Consider the following 14,136-nt stretch of genomic DNA (forward strand, 5'->3'; position numbering starts at 1 on the left):
TGGAGGCCACCGTCAGCCTGCCCTCCGGGGCTTGGCGTCTCCCTGAGACCCCGCGGACCCCTCGGAGCCCACGGAGGGCGGGCGCCCTTCCTCACGCTCCAGGCTCTGCAGGGCCGGACGGGAAAGCCTGCCCAGGCCACAACCCATGCTCGGACCCGGGAAAGGCCGGCACCGGGCCACACAGCCCCTGACCCCTCCCTCGGCAGCCCCGGGGAGCAGGGTCAGCCTCCCCGACCCCAGAGCGCCTACCTGTTCTGAACCAGGAAGTCCACGATGTGCAGAGAAGTCCGGTCCACCGATCGGACGGCGAGGTGCAGGGCGGTCTCATCCGGCTCCTGCGGGGCAAGCCGGAGCGTTCCAGGACCCCGCAGGACCGTCCCACCTGTGACCAACCCTCTCCCCCAAAGCCTCTCCTCCTTTCTGGCCACACGCCCACCCACCCCTGGGCTGCACGGTGCCCCCGCACCCCCACGGTGGGCTCTGCCCATGGGCACCTGCACTCCACAGACCGGCCCCACCTCTCCCGGCTCCGCAGGAGGTGAGGAGCAACTCGGGGTTTCGTTCCCCAGTCCTCCCGCCCTCCGACCTTGCCCCTCACGGCACCACGAGAGCCCGTGAGCAGGGCTCTCGGCTCCAAGACTCCAGGAAGGTTCCCGGGCCTCCCATACGCTAGCCTCTTACGCCTACCTGCCCCTCCCCTGAGCACATGCGAGTGTGTGTGTTTAAAAGCAGGTTGAAGTTTGCATCCCGCACTTATAGGTAAGGCCACCAAGGCCACCGTCTGCAGCTCCTACTGGGTCGGGGCACGTGGCCACCGCTGCCGTTTCTGAAAGGCAGTTCTGGCTCTCGGAGGAGGAGAGACCAAGCGAGCGCCGTGTGAGACCAGATGGGTGCGAGCGCTGCAGGCGGCACCCACGACCTGCCCCGGCGGCGGGGGCCGAGCTGGGAGCTGAGCGTGCTCCATCCCACCCCGCCGTGGCCTGACCTTCCTCTCTCAGCCCCGGACGTGCACAGGAGGCTCCACGCTCAGGCGCCCAGGGCCGACCCCAGCCCCGCGTGCCTTTATCCTGGGGTCAGGGGGTCTCACGGGACGGGCGTGTGTGCCCACAGGCTCCTGCGGAAGGGGTCTCTGCGGATCCTGACAGCGAGACCCCACCCTCTCAGTAAGGTTCCCGGGAAACTGGGGACGTCTCTCCCCCTCGGGTTCCCTGCAGGGGGATGGGAGGGCTCGGGATTGGGGGCAGGGGTGCACTGGGCCGGCAGACCACCCCCTTCCCCACGTGGCCCAGGATCTGCAGCCGAGGCCCAGCCCGAGGCCACCCCAGCGCCCGAGAGCTGCCAACGCTGCCCCCGAGTCCCACACTCTGCCTCCTGCACAGAACTCGACCACGTGGCCGGCGGTTCCCTCTCCCAGCCTTGCCAGGCCCACCCCGCGCACGGCTGCCGGCCCCGCTCTCACGTGTCCGTTGGCCAGCGGGATTCTCTCCGTCAGGTCCACGCCGTCGGCGTAGGCCTGGAGCAGCCCGAAGATGTCCCTCGTCTTGACGGCCTCGCCCAGGCTGTGCAGCTTGGCCGCGGCGTCCGCGTGCCTCTTCCGCGCGTACTTCCTCTCGATGTACTTGGCCGTGATGTAGTCCTTCCTGGCGTGCCTGCGGGCGAGCACGCCGGCCCGTGAGCAGGCGGGGCCGCAGCTCACGCGCCCAGCACCCACTCCGCGCCCGGCCGTGACGGGTTTTATAAACACCCGGCCCTGCCCCCCTCACAGGATGGTCGGTTGGTTGGGGAGGCAGCCGCCAGGCAACCACCGCAGCACCTGGGTTCGCGGCGACACCTTGAGCGAGCTGGAGAAGGAATGGGACCTGACGGCTTCCCACACAGGCGGCCTCAGGGCCCAGGGCAGGGGTCCTGGGCCTTGTGCTGGTGGGCGGGGCCGCCCGCTCACAGCCTGCCCGCCGGGCTGGCCTCGTCTCCCGAGGTCGGGCTCCGAGCCCACCGAGCTACTCCCCTGACCGGCTCCCAGGTGCCCCCCGCCCTCGCTGACCCACGTGCCTCTACGGGAAGGCTGCCTGCGCCCTCTCCTCGGTGACCCGCACCCCTGCCACGGCCGTCCCTGGGTGCCCTCCAGACGCTGGCCTGCCCTTGTTAGAGGGGCTCTCAGGTGTCCGCCTGCTCGCCACAGCTTTGTGACCTTGGCTGCCGTGGGACCAGCCCCCTGGGGTTTTCCTGAAAGGCTGAGGCTCTCGGAGAAAAGCAGGGAAGCTATGTAACGACACAGCTCGCGTGTTGCTCAGGAGGAGGGCTGCTTCTCCTCTGGGAGAACGGGGCCCGGGGACGTGAGGGTCCCGAGAGAGCCCCAGTTCCGGCCCCTGCGAACAGACGCACGTCCGGCGGCCCACGCCCCCGGATGCACCTGGTTCTCACCGACGGCGTGTGGGAGACAGAGCCGGGGCCGGCACGTGCCTCTCCCCTGGCGGGGAGACGCTGGCTCATGTGAGCAGCCACAGGCCTGGGACTTGCTGCCTCATCACAGATGCACTCCCCACCACCATCAGCTTATTGTGGCGGGAAACACAAAAGCGAGCGAGACACACTCATCAGAAAGGCATCTGTGAGGACCTGGGTGCGGCGTGAAGTGGGCGGAACATGCCAGAACAGAGCCGAAGGCCACGGGAGCCCAGGTGCCCCGGCAAACCCAGCAGCGGAGGGGGCATGGCCACCTCCCTCCTGCGGGAGAGAGAGGGCGGGAAGGGGTGCGCCTCCTCTGTCACTGTGCCAGCGCTGGGGCGGGGTCTCAGTGTCGGGGGTCTCAGTGTCGAGGGAACACTCACTTCGTGCAGGTCCCAGCAAGCAGCGCTCACGGCCCAGAACCCCCTGGCCCCAGAATAAGCAGAACTCGACCTCTAGGAAGTCCCCTTGGCACTTGGAGAACATTACATATCGTGTGCTCTGCTCAGAACTGACCCACACTCCAGGAGAGTGCCGGCACCCAGGACCTTCAGTGTGGGAGCAGGTGCCAATCAGACGCCACGTCCCCACAAGACCAGGATTCGGTCATGAGTGAACGGGGCATTCTGGCGACGCCAGGGTCAGCCAATGCACCTCTGGGCCCCTCTCCAGTGGAAACCTGACCCGCGAGGGGCCTGGATTTTCGGGGAGCGTGGGACCCCCATGGCCCCCCAGTAAGACATGCACCCCTGCATGGCCTCGCCAACGCCCCAGGGACTGTGGGGTGCTGGCTCCCTGCTCACGTCGTAGGAAAAGAGCTCCGAGAAGTTAACACACCTGCCTGAGTCCTGTGATCGGGTCGGAGCTGGGATTTCTCTGCCCCACCCCCTCCCGCTGGGGGCCGGAACCCAGCTTTGACACCCAGACCCGCCCTCAGAGAGGAGGACGGCTTCGAGAGCCTCGTGCCGGGTGTAAAAAACCACCCATTACTTGGTCTCAAGGGAAGGCCACCGCCGACAGCTGACGCCCGGGAGGGTATGCACTGGACACGACGCCCACGCGCCCCTTCAGTGGCCTCAGCCCCTGGCCACACGGAGCCATGTCACCAGAACATGAAAGAACACAGATGCTGCGACCTCGGCTTCCCAAAGACGCGCCCCCGCCACATGGTTACAAATCCCCCAAATCCCCTGCTTTTACGAAGGGCCCTCACACTGCCGCCTGCTTGCACATAGCTCCTGAAGCCACCGTCCGCTGCCCAGCGCCCTCAGGAGGCCACGTGCCATGGATTCTACCCCAGGCTCGTCCCAACGCAGGTGCTGCCTCTGCAGACGAAGTTCCACACTTCCCCTTTACACAGAGTTCTCCCGTCCCCGCCCCCCGGACACTCTGGTCCGGGCGCACCGGCCGTCTCTGTGGCCGGGGGACTTCTCCCCCCCTCTCCCCGTCCTCTGCCCCACACCGCAGGCCTCCCCAGGGAGGACAGGCCACCCTACCCACCAGGGCGGAAGTCTGAGGCGGGCAGGCCAGGCACCGTGCTGACTAGGGGGACCCCGACCGCCCTCCAGAGCCCAGCGTGACCTGGGTGACCTGCACTCTGTGCACTAAGACCGGCAGGAGCGTCTTCTGCTGTAATCCCTGCCTCAGCGGGCTAGCTGCTGCCCGGTGAGGCTCAGACACCTCTCCGCCAGGGCTTGTACCCACAGGAAAACACGGGAAGTATTTCTCTTTGAAGGAAACAACACACCCCACGTTTGCAAAGACACTAGGGAAGAGAGTGACACCCAATCGCGTTGCTGGGAGACCCGACCCTCTCGGGGGCTCCCATGACGCAGAGAGACCCAAGATCAGAGCGTGCCCACGATCCCCGAGGGAGGAAGGAAGGAAGGAAGGTGTGAACCCACACCCTGCCAGCAGAGGGCGACACGCACCACGCCTCCTACGCACGCAGCAGCCCCAGCCCCACGGGCGTTGCGGTGGCCTCTTCCTAAGAAACCCGGCCACGCCACATTTCTGGTGGGACACCCCTAAAGGGCCAGGGGACTTAAGACGACGACAACAACAACAACAAATCAGGCTGATTTACCCCCTAGAGAAACAACCGCCGTCTGTGCCCGACCCCGTTCCTCTCCCGCGTCTCCGCGGCCGGGGGCAGGGCGGCCAGGGCGCGCGGAGGCAGCAACAGCCAGCCCCGTACTCACATGTCGCTGCCCGGGGTGGGCTTGACCGAGTCCTCGGCGGGAAGGCAGCCCTCCATGATCTCGTTGAAGCCCGCGTTCCCGATGTTCTTGGCGAGCTGCAACGACACAAGTCTGCGTCGGGGCACTCCAGTGTTAGTGCACACCCGCCACACACCGCACACCCGCCCGACGGTTTATTTAGTGGCCGCTAAGAAACAGAGCAACACGGTGGTTTGCCCCTAAGGAAGGCGGACAGAACACAGACCCCAGAGGCCCCAGGGGAACTCGAGGGGGGAGGGGGCCGAGTGCCTGCTCCAGGGCGGGGGTGGGGGTGGGGGGCTCCCAGAAGGCCCCAAAGAGGGCGCCGGTGCAGGCAGGACGCGTGGGGAATGGCCCCGGGCGGGTGTTCGTCCTCACCCCCGCCCCCAAAACCTGTGCCCCCAAAACCTGTGTTCCCACTGAAGCAGGTTCAGCCCCCACCCCCCAGGGCCCCCAGACTTGAACCCCGGTCTTCCTGACGGGGGCTGGGGCTGCAGGCACATCCGTCAGCCCGCGCTTCGGGCTGTCGTTCGGAGGATGCCCGCCTCACCGGGGGGGGGGGGGTCATGATGATGAACCGGGGCCACTGAAGCGAGAGCGTCCAGGAGGCGGAACGCAATGAGTTTGTTCCGCAGGGCCGGCCCCCGGCTGCCCATCAGCCTTCTGACTGGTTACGGGCGGGCACGTTTCAGTTTGTGCTGAGCCCTCCACACCGTGTTTGATGCCTCGGATACAATGATAAATGTCTCCGTTTGTCTCAAGCCCCCCTGAGGGGGCAGCACTGGCCCCCCTGATGGGGGGTGGGGGCGCAAACACAGAGTGGCTGACTCCTCTCTCCCAGCACCCAGCTCAGCACCCATCTGTGCCTTCACTGTTTCACGACGCAGCCCGGGGCTGTGGCGGGAAGATGTCCCGACTCTCCCACAGATGGGAGAGGGGCGTGAGACTCCCCAGGGCCTCAGAAGCCCCTCGCCTTCTGCTCCGAGTGGGCGGGGCTGCCAGGGACAGCTGGTCCGGGGAGCCTCACCCCCGGGCACCACGCTCGCCCACACGGAGGCCTGTGCCGCCTCACGGGGCAGCCACGTTCCAGCGAGTGTTTCGGCCACAGAGAAACCCCCAGAACCACCGACGAAAGCAAAGCATTTGCAGACGGAGGCTGCAGGGTCATGGCCAGGCACCATCCCCAGGACCCCCAGGGCTCGGGGCAGACATGGGGCCAGGCAAGGCCTGGGGTGGGGGTGGGGGTGGGGGCCGGGGTGGAAATGCTGCCTCACTCAGAGCTCTGGGAGGCGGGAACTCAGATCTGGGCCGGGGTCAGAGGTCATCTCGTCTGCGCAAGATGGAAACATTTTCCTTTCAGCCTTCTCTCGTGGCGTCCTCTTTGGGAGGCCACAGAGTCTCCAGAAGAGCACAGTTAAATTCCTGAGACACACGTAAGCAGGCCCCCTCCCGCTCATGAGAGCCACTGTTAAAATTACAGTATATAAACCCACAACTTAAAAAATTGCATTTCAAAAAGCAATACTCAAACACCACCACTTGCTCGTTACTGTTACTACGGGTCACCGGGACCTGTGTCCGAGGTCACTCAGAAGCCCTGTACGAGCCCAGAGGGTGGGCCGTGGCGGTGCCCTGCTGCGGCGCACTCAGGAGGCACGCCGGCGGCGCGCAGCGGCCCGGCCCGGCCATCCGGCCTGGGCAGACGGCGAGGCAGCGCTTCCTCCCAGCAGAGAGCTGGCTGTCACACGCTGGCTGGGGACGGGGGGGGAGGACAGCAGGGACACGGGACAGGACAACCCACCGCGAAGGCCAGCGTGCGTCCCAGGCTCCTCGCACGTCGACGAGTGTGGGCCCTGGAACCAGGTGAAGGGGCCCCACCTCTGACCTGGCACTAGCACCTTCAGCACGACCTTGGGCTCAGTCCTTCCTTCGCAAAGGCTGGGGGGCGGGGGGGGGGGGGACAATGTCCCAAGGCCACAGGAGCTGCGGTAAAGGGCCAACGAGCCGATCCACGTGAAGTGCTCCGCAGAGGGCCCAGGACAAAAGCCAGCCATTAGTATTCCGCCGCAAACCACTTAACGCTTCCCATCGCTTCAGGAAAACCAGCGCTGACCGAGGGGTTCGAGTGCCTCTGAACACGTCCTGTGAGAGTCTCGAGTCCAGGCCGCCGCCCGGTGCCCGGGTCCCGCCTGCACACACAGCCCACGCGGCAGGCGGCGCGCACCCCAAGGCTGACAGCAACCGCGGTGCGCGCTGGGAACGGTGCCCCGCGGAGGCCGGCTTGGTGTTCAACGAGGGGCGATCAGGGACGTGACCGGCTGGGCTGCCGGAGTCCATTCCAGTGTCTCCCCACTCTGTGTTTCGAGACCCCAGAGGAATTCTTTGAGGAGACTGGAAGGGTCTCATCGGGCAGTCCGGGCACGCCAGACCCTCGGAGTCATCAGCGAGATTTACGGCCCCTTGAGAGGTGTATTGACCGGAATAAATGATCTGCTGTCAAGACGACTGACTGCTCCTGACACTAAAGTCAATGAAGACCAACAGCCACTTAATATTTGCTGTCTGACTTCCGGCGACCCCGAGGGAGAGGCTGGAACGCCGGTGTCTGAGCGGCAGCCGCGGGCTTTCAGAGAGGTGGGCGTGCACTCACGTTGGGGTGGCTCCCAGGGGTACGGCGTCCGCTCCTCCCTGCCCCCCCAAAGTCACAACCAGGAAAGCCTTCCTCCTTGTGTCTCAGGGCTCACATGTTTCACTGAGCCACCAGCGAGAGACTCTTTTAGAAACAAAGGCAGTTAAAGCAAAGACCAATAATATCTCTCCCAAAGGTCGACAGCAAAGGGGAGAGGAAAACAGGCCAGCGGAGGCTGAGCCAGGCGGTGACCGCAGACTTGGCCGGGGCTGGCCGATGACTCAAGTCCCCGCGGTCAGGGACTTGGGCTCTGTGTCTGTCCCCCGAACGGGGTGGCCTAGGCAAAATGCCCGTCCTAATTCTGGAATCTTATACCAGTCTCAACACTTATTTTTTTAAGCCCTCCACCGAGGACATTTTTTTCTTTCATTGCTTTTAGGAAGAGAGGAAGAGAATCACTGATTGGCTGCTTTCCGTAGGTGCCTGCACCGGGAATCAAACCTGCAACTGAGGCACATGCCCTGACGGGGAATCGAACCCACAACACTTTGGTTCCAGGATGACGCTCCCACTTCCTGTGCCACACCAGCCAGGGCTCCACGCTCCCGTGTGAGTCCCACTTCGCTTCATTCATTTAAAACTGAAGTCCCAATCGCTCACACCCATGCGGCCAACACCCACGGCCACCGGCCCAGGGGCATTTCAAGAGGCCCACGTGGGTCCCCACGGCCAACCCGAGACACACAGTCAGCTTCCGGCGCAGGCTGTCCCCGCCCCACGGCCGAGGAGGCCGACGTTACCAGCAGCTCGGACGTCCCGAGCACGTCCAAGGTCAGGGACTGCATCCTGGAGTAGTGCACGCCCAGCTCCCGGTGGATCCCGGAGCACTCGATGCAGGTCAGGACGCCCAGGTTGGTGGAGAGCCACGTGGGGCCTGCGGGGGAGAGTGGAGAGCGTGTGGGGCGCGCGGTCGGCGGGGGGCAGGGGGCGGAACACCCTCCCGCACGTGCGGCTGCTTTCCGCCGGGGTGCGCCTCACCGCGCTGTCTCGGCTTTTTAGAACAAAAGTGCACGCAGCTGGGGCTCCTCTGGGCTAGGGCTTCAAAGCCCGAGCACGAGCCTTATCTCCTCTTAAGGAAAAGCACCTGTCACTACTAACCACTCCCTTAAAGATAAGATCCAAAGAGGTCTTCACAGATCCTCCGAGAAGATATATTTAAGTGGGTCCAACACCCCATGAGGTCATTCCTCAAATTATCCCCAAATCCAGCCTCAGGGGAACAGGAACCTCATGGCATTTCTCAACTCTCCACTCTATTTTGGCTGTTGGATGTTTATAAACGTCGTCATAGAGTCGGAATGGAAAAAAGGCAGCGGGCCACGCCAGCCAGGCCACGGTCTCTCCCACTCTGGATGCTCAGAGAAGGCTGCCCCACAGGCCCCGGCAGCCCCACAGGCCCCGGCAGCCCCACGGCCCCATCTCTAGTCGAGAAGTCAGTCCACTCCGCACACTTGTAAAACACGAGCGGTTCGAGTCGACAGTGACCCGCTCGGCCCACTGGAGACGCAGCCCCTCCAGGGCTCCACACAAACACCCCCCCCCCCCCACTGCACAGACTGCGGACGGCGGGGAGGGGCCCGCAGACCTTCCGGACAGTTCCCTCCTTTTCCCGAGAGCAAGGCCGGGATCTCCCCAGTGGTGGCTTAGTCACTGCGGACGCCCCAGTGCGGGCTTCTCCGGGGTGAGCCCCGGAGAAGCCCCCGCAGCCAGCGCCCCAGCCGCAGACCTGGGTCTCCCCGCCCCCATCCCCCCGGCCCCGTTTTCTTCTCTCCAAGAGCGTGACATCTTTCCAGCGCCACCAGGCCCCGGTCCACACGATCCCGTCCTGAGACCCCGGGGGGCAAATGTCCGTGCCCACCCCACCCGGTGTGCCGGCTCCCAGCCCAGCGAGCGGGACCCGGCCGCCCAGGGCTGCTGCCGGAACCGGAGGGAGACCCAGAGCCTGGGCTCGCGGACCGGGCCGGGGGGGCCCGGCTCACCTGGCGCCCCGCAGTCACAGCACACGTCGTTGCCCGTCATCCGCTGGACCTCGGAGATGATCTCCTTCGTCAGCTCCTGGACGATGTTGTTCTCCCCGGTGCTGTCGTCCCCCTTGAAGGCGTTGTTCAGGGCCTCCTCCTTGCTGTTCTGCAGCACCGACATCCACCTGCAGGGGGCGGCGGAGGGGCCGTGAGCGGCCTGGCAGGGGGGCGGCCGGGCGGGCGGGCGGCCCCGGCAAACCCTCCCGGGCGGCACTTACACCTGGCACTCCTGCTCGTCCTCAGCTTGGAAGTGGTACGTCCGGTCATCTGCGCGGCAAGAGGAGTTCTGTGAGTGCAGGCTCCGACAGGGCCCCACAGCTCCCCATGGAGGTCCTCGGAACTCGGCACCTCAAGGGCACCGCAAGGGCACCGTTCGCCCGCCCTGGCCCGGTCACCGCGGCTCTGCAAGCCAAGGGGACGAACCTCCTGGCCCCCATTCGAGTCTGAAGTGACGCAGCTTCCAAGGCCAGAGGCTACTCCATCAAAACCATCGCCAGCCTTCCAAGAGCTCTGGTTTCCCTGAACTCGCCACAGACTTAGCCCCAAAGTAATGGCCGAGGCCCTTTGAAAAGGTAAAGCTTTTTCTAAAGCGAGTGTCTCAGGCATCACCTGCCCTTCTTTAAAAAGATTATTATGGTGCCCTGGCTGGTGTGGCTCAGTGGATTGAGTGCAAACCAAAGGGTTGCTGGTTCGATTCCCACTCAAGGCACTTGCCTGGGTTGCGGGCCAGGTCACCAGCAGGGGGCACACCAGCGGCAACAACCACACGTTGATGTGTCTCCCTTTCTTTCTCCCTCCCTTCCCCTTTCTCTAAGAATAAGTAAGTAATATCTTAAAATAAGCTATAAAGGAAAAAAAAGACGATTATGGGAAAGTGTGACCACAACATGCTATGGGAGTGCGGTGTCACCAACACAGCGGAAGCGAGAGGGACTGCGCCGTGACGACGGTGGAGAATCTCACGCGTGTGCACGGGGGGCCCCAGCCACACCGACGAGGGCTCCGCTGACAGCCGAGCCCGTGTGCAGGAGAGGGGGTGGGATGCCTAGTGTGCCGGCCCCGCCCCAAATGCAGACCCTCAGTCCCATCCTGGGAAAGCCTCGGAGACCCGAACCGAGGGGCATGTGACGGGACACTCATCAATACTCTCCCAAGCAAGCACCGGGGTTCTGGAAGTCAAGGACAGACTGTGGAACAGCCACAGACTTAGGAGACGAAGAAGGAAGAACGGCTGCCCCGGGGGACCCTGGACCGGGAAGGGGCCCCCCGTGGGAGCACCGCCGAGTCGGAGTGAGACTCCCGGCCACAGCAGCGCACGACCCCCGAGTGCTGGGGCCGACGGCTGTCCACGGGCTGGACGACACGCGCCATCGACCGCTGGACAGCCCCACTGAGATGCCAGCGCGAGGGGCCTGGTCAGGGACGGACAGACATCCTCGGGCTGCAGTCCGCCCAAAGCGAGGCCAAAAAGAACATCAAGTTTAAAAAGAAAGAAGGAGGAAGAGCATCCTCAGTCACTCCCTCCAGTTGCCGGGAACCAAGGACCCGTCCTAGCGGCTTTAACGAGAGGGAGGAGCAAACCGCAAGGAGAGGGGCAAGCCGGTCAGAGCCCCCCCGACGGGACAGTGGCCAGGGTGGGCTGCTTCTCTGCCCGAGCCTCTGGCTCCGACCGGCCAAGAAGGCCACCAACTTGCTCTGGGTCCGGCTTCGCCCGTCTCCAACATCACGCGGATCACAGGAGCCCGGACCACAGAAACGTCCTCTTTTGTAAAGGAGTGAGTGAGGGATTCTCGGCTCTCGGGCTGATCTAGAACAATCCCCTCGTTCACAAACAGCACGACTGAGGCTGGGGGCCGAGACAACATCTCTAGGCTCACGGGGCCACAGGGCACGCATGGCCGGCCTCCAAGGCCGGCAAGGCCAAGGGGAAAGAGCAAGCACAGACCTCCCCTGCAATCCAGGCCTTTCCTTCCGAAGCCGATTCTTTAAAACGCACCGCGTGGGAGGGGCCGACGCCCTTGGGGACACTCACGTGAAATGAGGTCGAAGCACTTCTTCTCCTCGGGGTTGGTCTTCACTTGGCACGTCAGCAGGTTGAGCTTCGCGGGAGGCCGGTTCGCCTGTGCGAAAATAAGACCGGACAGACGGACACGGTGGGGAGGGGCGGAAACCGCAGCACGCCGCTCCTCACGGAAAGGCCGCGAGGACGGCTGGCCCAGGTCTGCAAAGACAGCTTTCCGACGGCGGGGTGCGCACAGAAACCCGAGACGGGCGCGTCATGGCGCGTCCTGGGAGCTCAGCCCCACAAGGGACAGGGGCCCTGCCCGTGAGGGACACGCAGCGGCCCCCACGCCCGGCCAGACAGGGGACAAGCGGTGCTGGCTCTGAGGTCACTGGCGGTGGCCTCCCTGGGACCCAGGGGCTCCACGGCTAAAGCCCGACGCCTCCGGTCCCGATTCCTACTTACACACGGGCGGCTGGCAGGGCGACCTGAGCCCCCGGTTGCAGAATCCTCGGAAAATCTCCCAAAGTACTTTTCAGAGTGTAAACACTCAGTTCCGGGAAAAGCACAAAAACAACAGAGAAACAATCTTTCCTGTTTCCTGAAGTGACGACAAATAACCCAAGTGCCAACCATCTGTCACGTTTCAGCAAAACCAACCTCACTCACCTACGACAACCCCCGGCCCACCCCTAGACACACTAGAGGAGCAAGAGATCACAATGTACGTTCACCTGAAATGTGTCAAAATGGCTATTATAATTTCAAAAACCACCCTATGTCGCCCAAAGAAGAAAAGATGGAGGGTAAGAAGATAATTCCAAAGAAAATTTCCGAATGGCAAAGTGCCTCTCAGAAATGCCTGAGAAATCTCCAGACGTGGCCGGGCTCGCCCTCCCCACCCACCAGGCCGCCAAGGGAAAGGTCACAGAAAACGCCCCGGCCTTCGATCCCTGTCACCCCTCCCGGTGGCCACAGACACGTCGAGACTTGGAGATCCGTGCACGTGTGGACATGGGGACGGACCCCTCCCCACAGGACCCTCCCAGCGTCAGTGTGGGGTCGGGGCCCCTGTGGAGCGGGTCGGACCCTGCGTAGGAATGGTCTGGGTCTGATAAAGCCAGTTCGGGCGGGCAGACGCGGGGCACACAGGATCGTGTTGGACTCTACTGGTTCGTGGCTTCGTGACCTCGTCTCGTAGACGGAATGCCGTGGCTGCTGTCTGTGGGCTTCAGACACCTACCCGAGTCCCTGGGGCCCCAGAAACCAGCGTGTGCGGCCTCCGACCTCCACCTAACCTCATGAACCTGGACCCCACCCAGGGACAGCGCTGGCAACCCACTTTTGGGTCTTGACCCACAGAACTGCCTGGCTCGTCCGGGAACCAGCATGCCCAGTGACAGACGGGGTGGGCAGAACTGGGTCTGCAGCTGCGAGCGACCACACCACTGCACGTGCGCGTCCAGGGGGCCTGCTGGGCCCGCTTGCAGACCACGGGCGTCCACGGGGTCTCAGACACGGGGACAGTATGGGAGGGAGGTCGGTGTCCTTCGGTGAACATGGAAAATGGTGTCGTCATTGACGTCAGCCGCAGCACAGGTGTGAGTGACGCATCAGGGACCAGTGTCCTCGGGAGCCGGTCCACCGTGGGGCGAGGACGGGGGTGGAGTCACGTTTCCGTCCCACTGTTCTGGGTTTCCCCGACCCACCGGGCCTTTGAAAGTCTGCCGTCTTCCTTCTGCGTGGCTGATGATCACTTTAAATGTTTTTAAATCATGGAAGAACGGGAAACACTTCCTCCAGTTTAACAGGGTCCCCAGTCGGCCTGTGTGGCAATGCTGTGAACTTGGCGAAGGCGACACCTGACGAGACCCCTCCTTCCCAGGGACAGAGCCCAGGTAGCCTGGGCTAACGGGAACAGCAGGGCGGCACGTCACCAAGTTCCTTTGGGACGTCCTCACCGATCCGGCCGGAGCACGGGGCACGATGATGCCATCTCCCGAAGGCTGCCAGCTTCCCGGGAAGCAGCCGGTTTTCCTGACGGTGCAGACGTGCCTATTTCCTCGACATCCAGCCCCGACTCGCGGCCGAGGGCCAGACCCTGCGCCCGGACCCCTAGTTCCGCAGCTGAGTCTTTGAGAAATCGCTCCCCCCGCATGGTAAATCGGCAAAGTCAGGCAGCCGCTGCCTCTGCAGGCAGCTGTGTGGCCAAACCCACACAGACTGAGCAAGGGGGCACCCCTCCCTCTGGCTCTCGGCTGAGGCTAAGGCAGGTCGCCACATGTAAAGCCCTGCGCTGTGGCCGCACACGGGGTGCCGGGGCCCTCCGCCTTCTGGAGCGAGAGCTGCATGCAGGGAGGGAGGAGCAGGAGGAGAGCCCTGCACAGGAGGGAGGGGCACCAGGCAGGGCACGGTCCCCCACCACCCTGCTGTCCCAGTGCCAGCTACTCCCGGCCCAAGCTGGGAGGCAGGAGGTGGCACCCAGACAGCGGGGATTCCCTGAGCAGGGTCCCCCCTCCCCCAGACACAAAGCACTCAGGAAATATGCAAGGCCTGTGACCCGCTGAGCTGTCCGCGGCCAGGGAAGCCCCACCCTGGGGCGGCCCCTCAACCCTGAGGGAAAACCGAGCCCCCAGTGTCGGCCTGAGCAGCTGCCGGAGCAGCAGGAGGACTCAACGTGTCTGCCATCGGCAGGGGACCCCGGGCCCACTTCCATTTCTCTTTGGCCTCAGCAGAGCCCTGGGTCTAGCAGGGCATGTT

The 14,136-nt window shown here is 64.1% G+C and overlaps 1 protein-coding gene across 3 annotated transcripts in view; it reads right to left on the reverse strand.

Annotated features, from left to right (window-relative positions):
- Positions 1-14,136, reverse strand: part of ASAP2 (ArfGAP with SH3 domain, ankyrin repeat and PH domain 2) — a 114,852-nt gene that overhangs the window by 17,774 nt on the left and 82,942 nt on the right. For all 3 annotated transcript variants that reach the window (XM_045844495.1, XM_045844494.1, XM_045844493.1), the window contains exons 12-18: positions 11,407-11,494; positions 9,593-9,641; positions 9,333-9,499; positions 8,094-8,227; positions 4,647-4,741; positions 1,460-1,649; positions 250-335 (exon numbers count right to left, since the gene is read on the reverse strand). In XM_045844495.1, coding sequence (XP_045700451.1) covers positions 250-335; positions 1,460-1,649; positions 4,647-4,741; positions 8,094-8,227; positions 9,333-9,499; positions 9,593-9,641; positions 11,407-11,494 — 809 coding nt within the window. The remainder of the gene's footprint in view (positions 1-249; positions 336-1,459; positions 1,650-4,646; positions 4,742-8,093; positions 8,228-9,332; positions 9,500-9,592; positions 9,642-11,406; positions 11,495-14,136) is intronic.

Source organism: Phyllostomus hastatus, unplaced genomic scaffold, assembly GCF_019186645.2.
Source record: "Phyllostomus hastatus isolate PE091 unplaced genomic scaffold, TTU_PhHast_1.1 phas_contig_402, whole genome shotgun sequence".
NCBI classification, from domain to species: domain Eukaryota; kingdom Metazoa; phylum Chordata; class Mammalia; order Chiroptera; family Phyllostomidae; genus Phyllostomus; species Phyllostomus hastatus.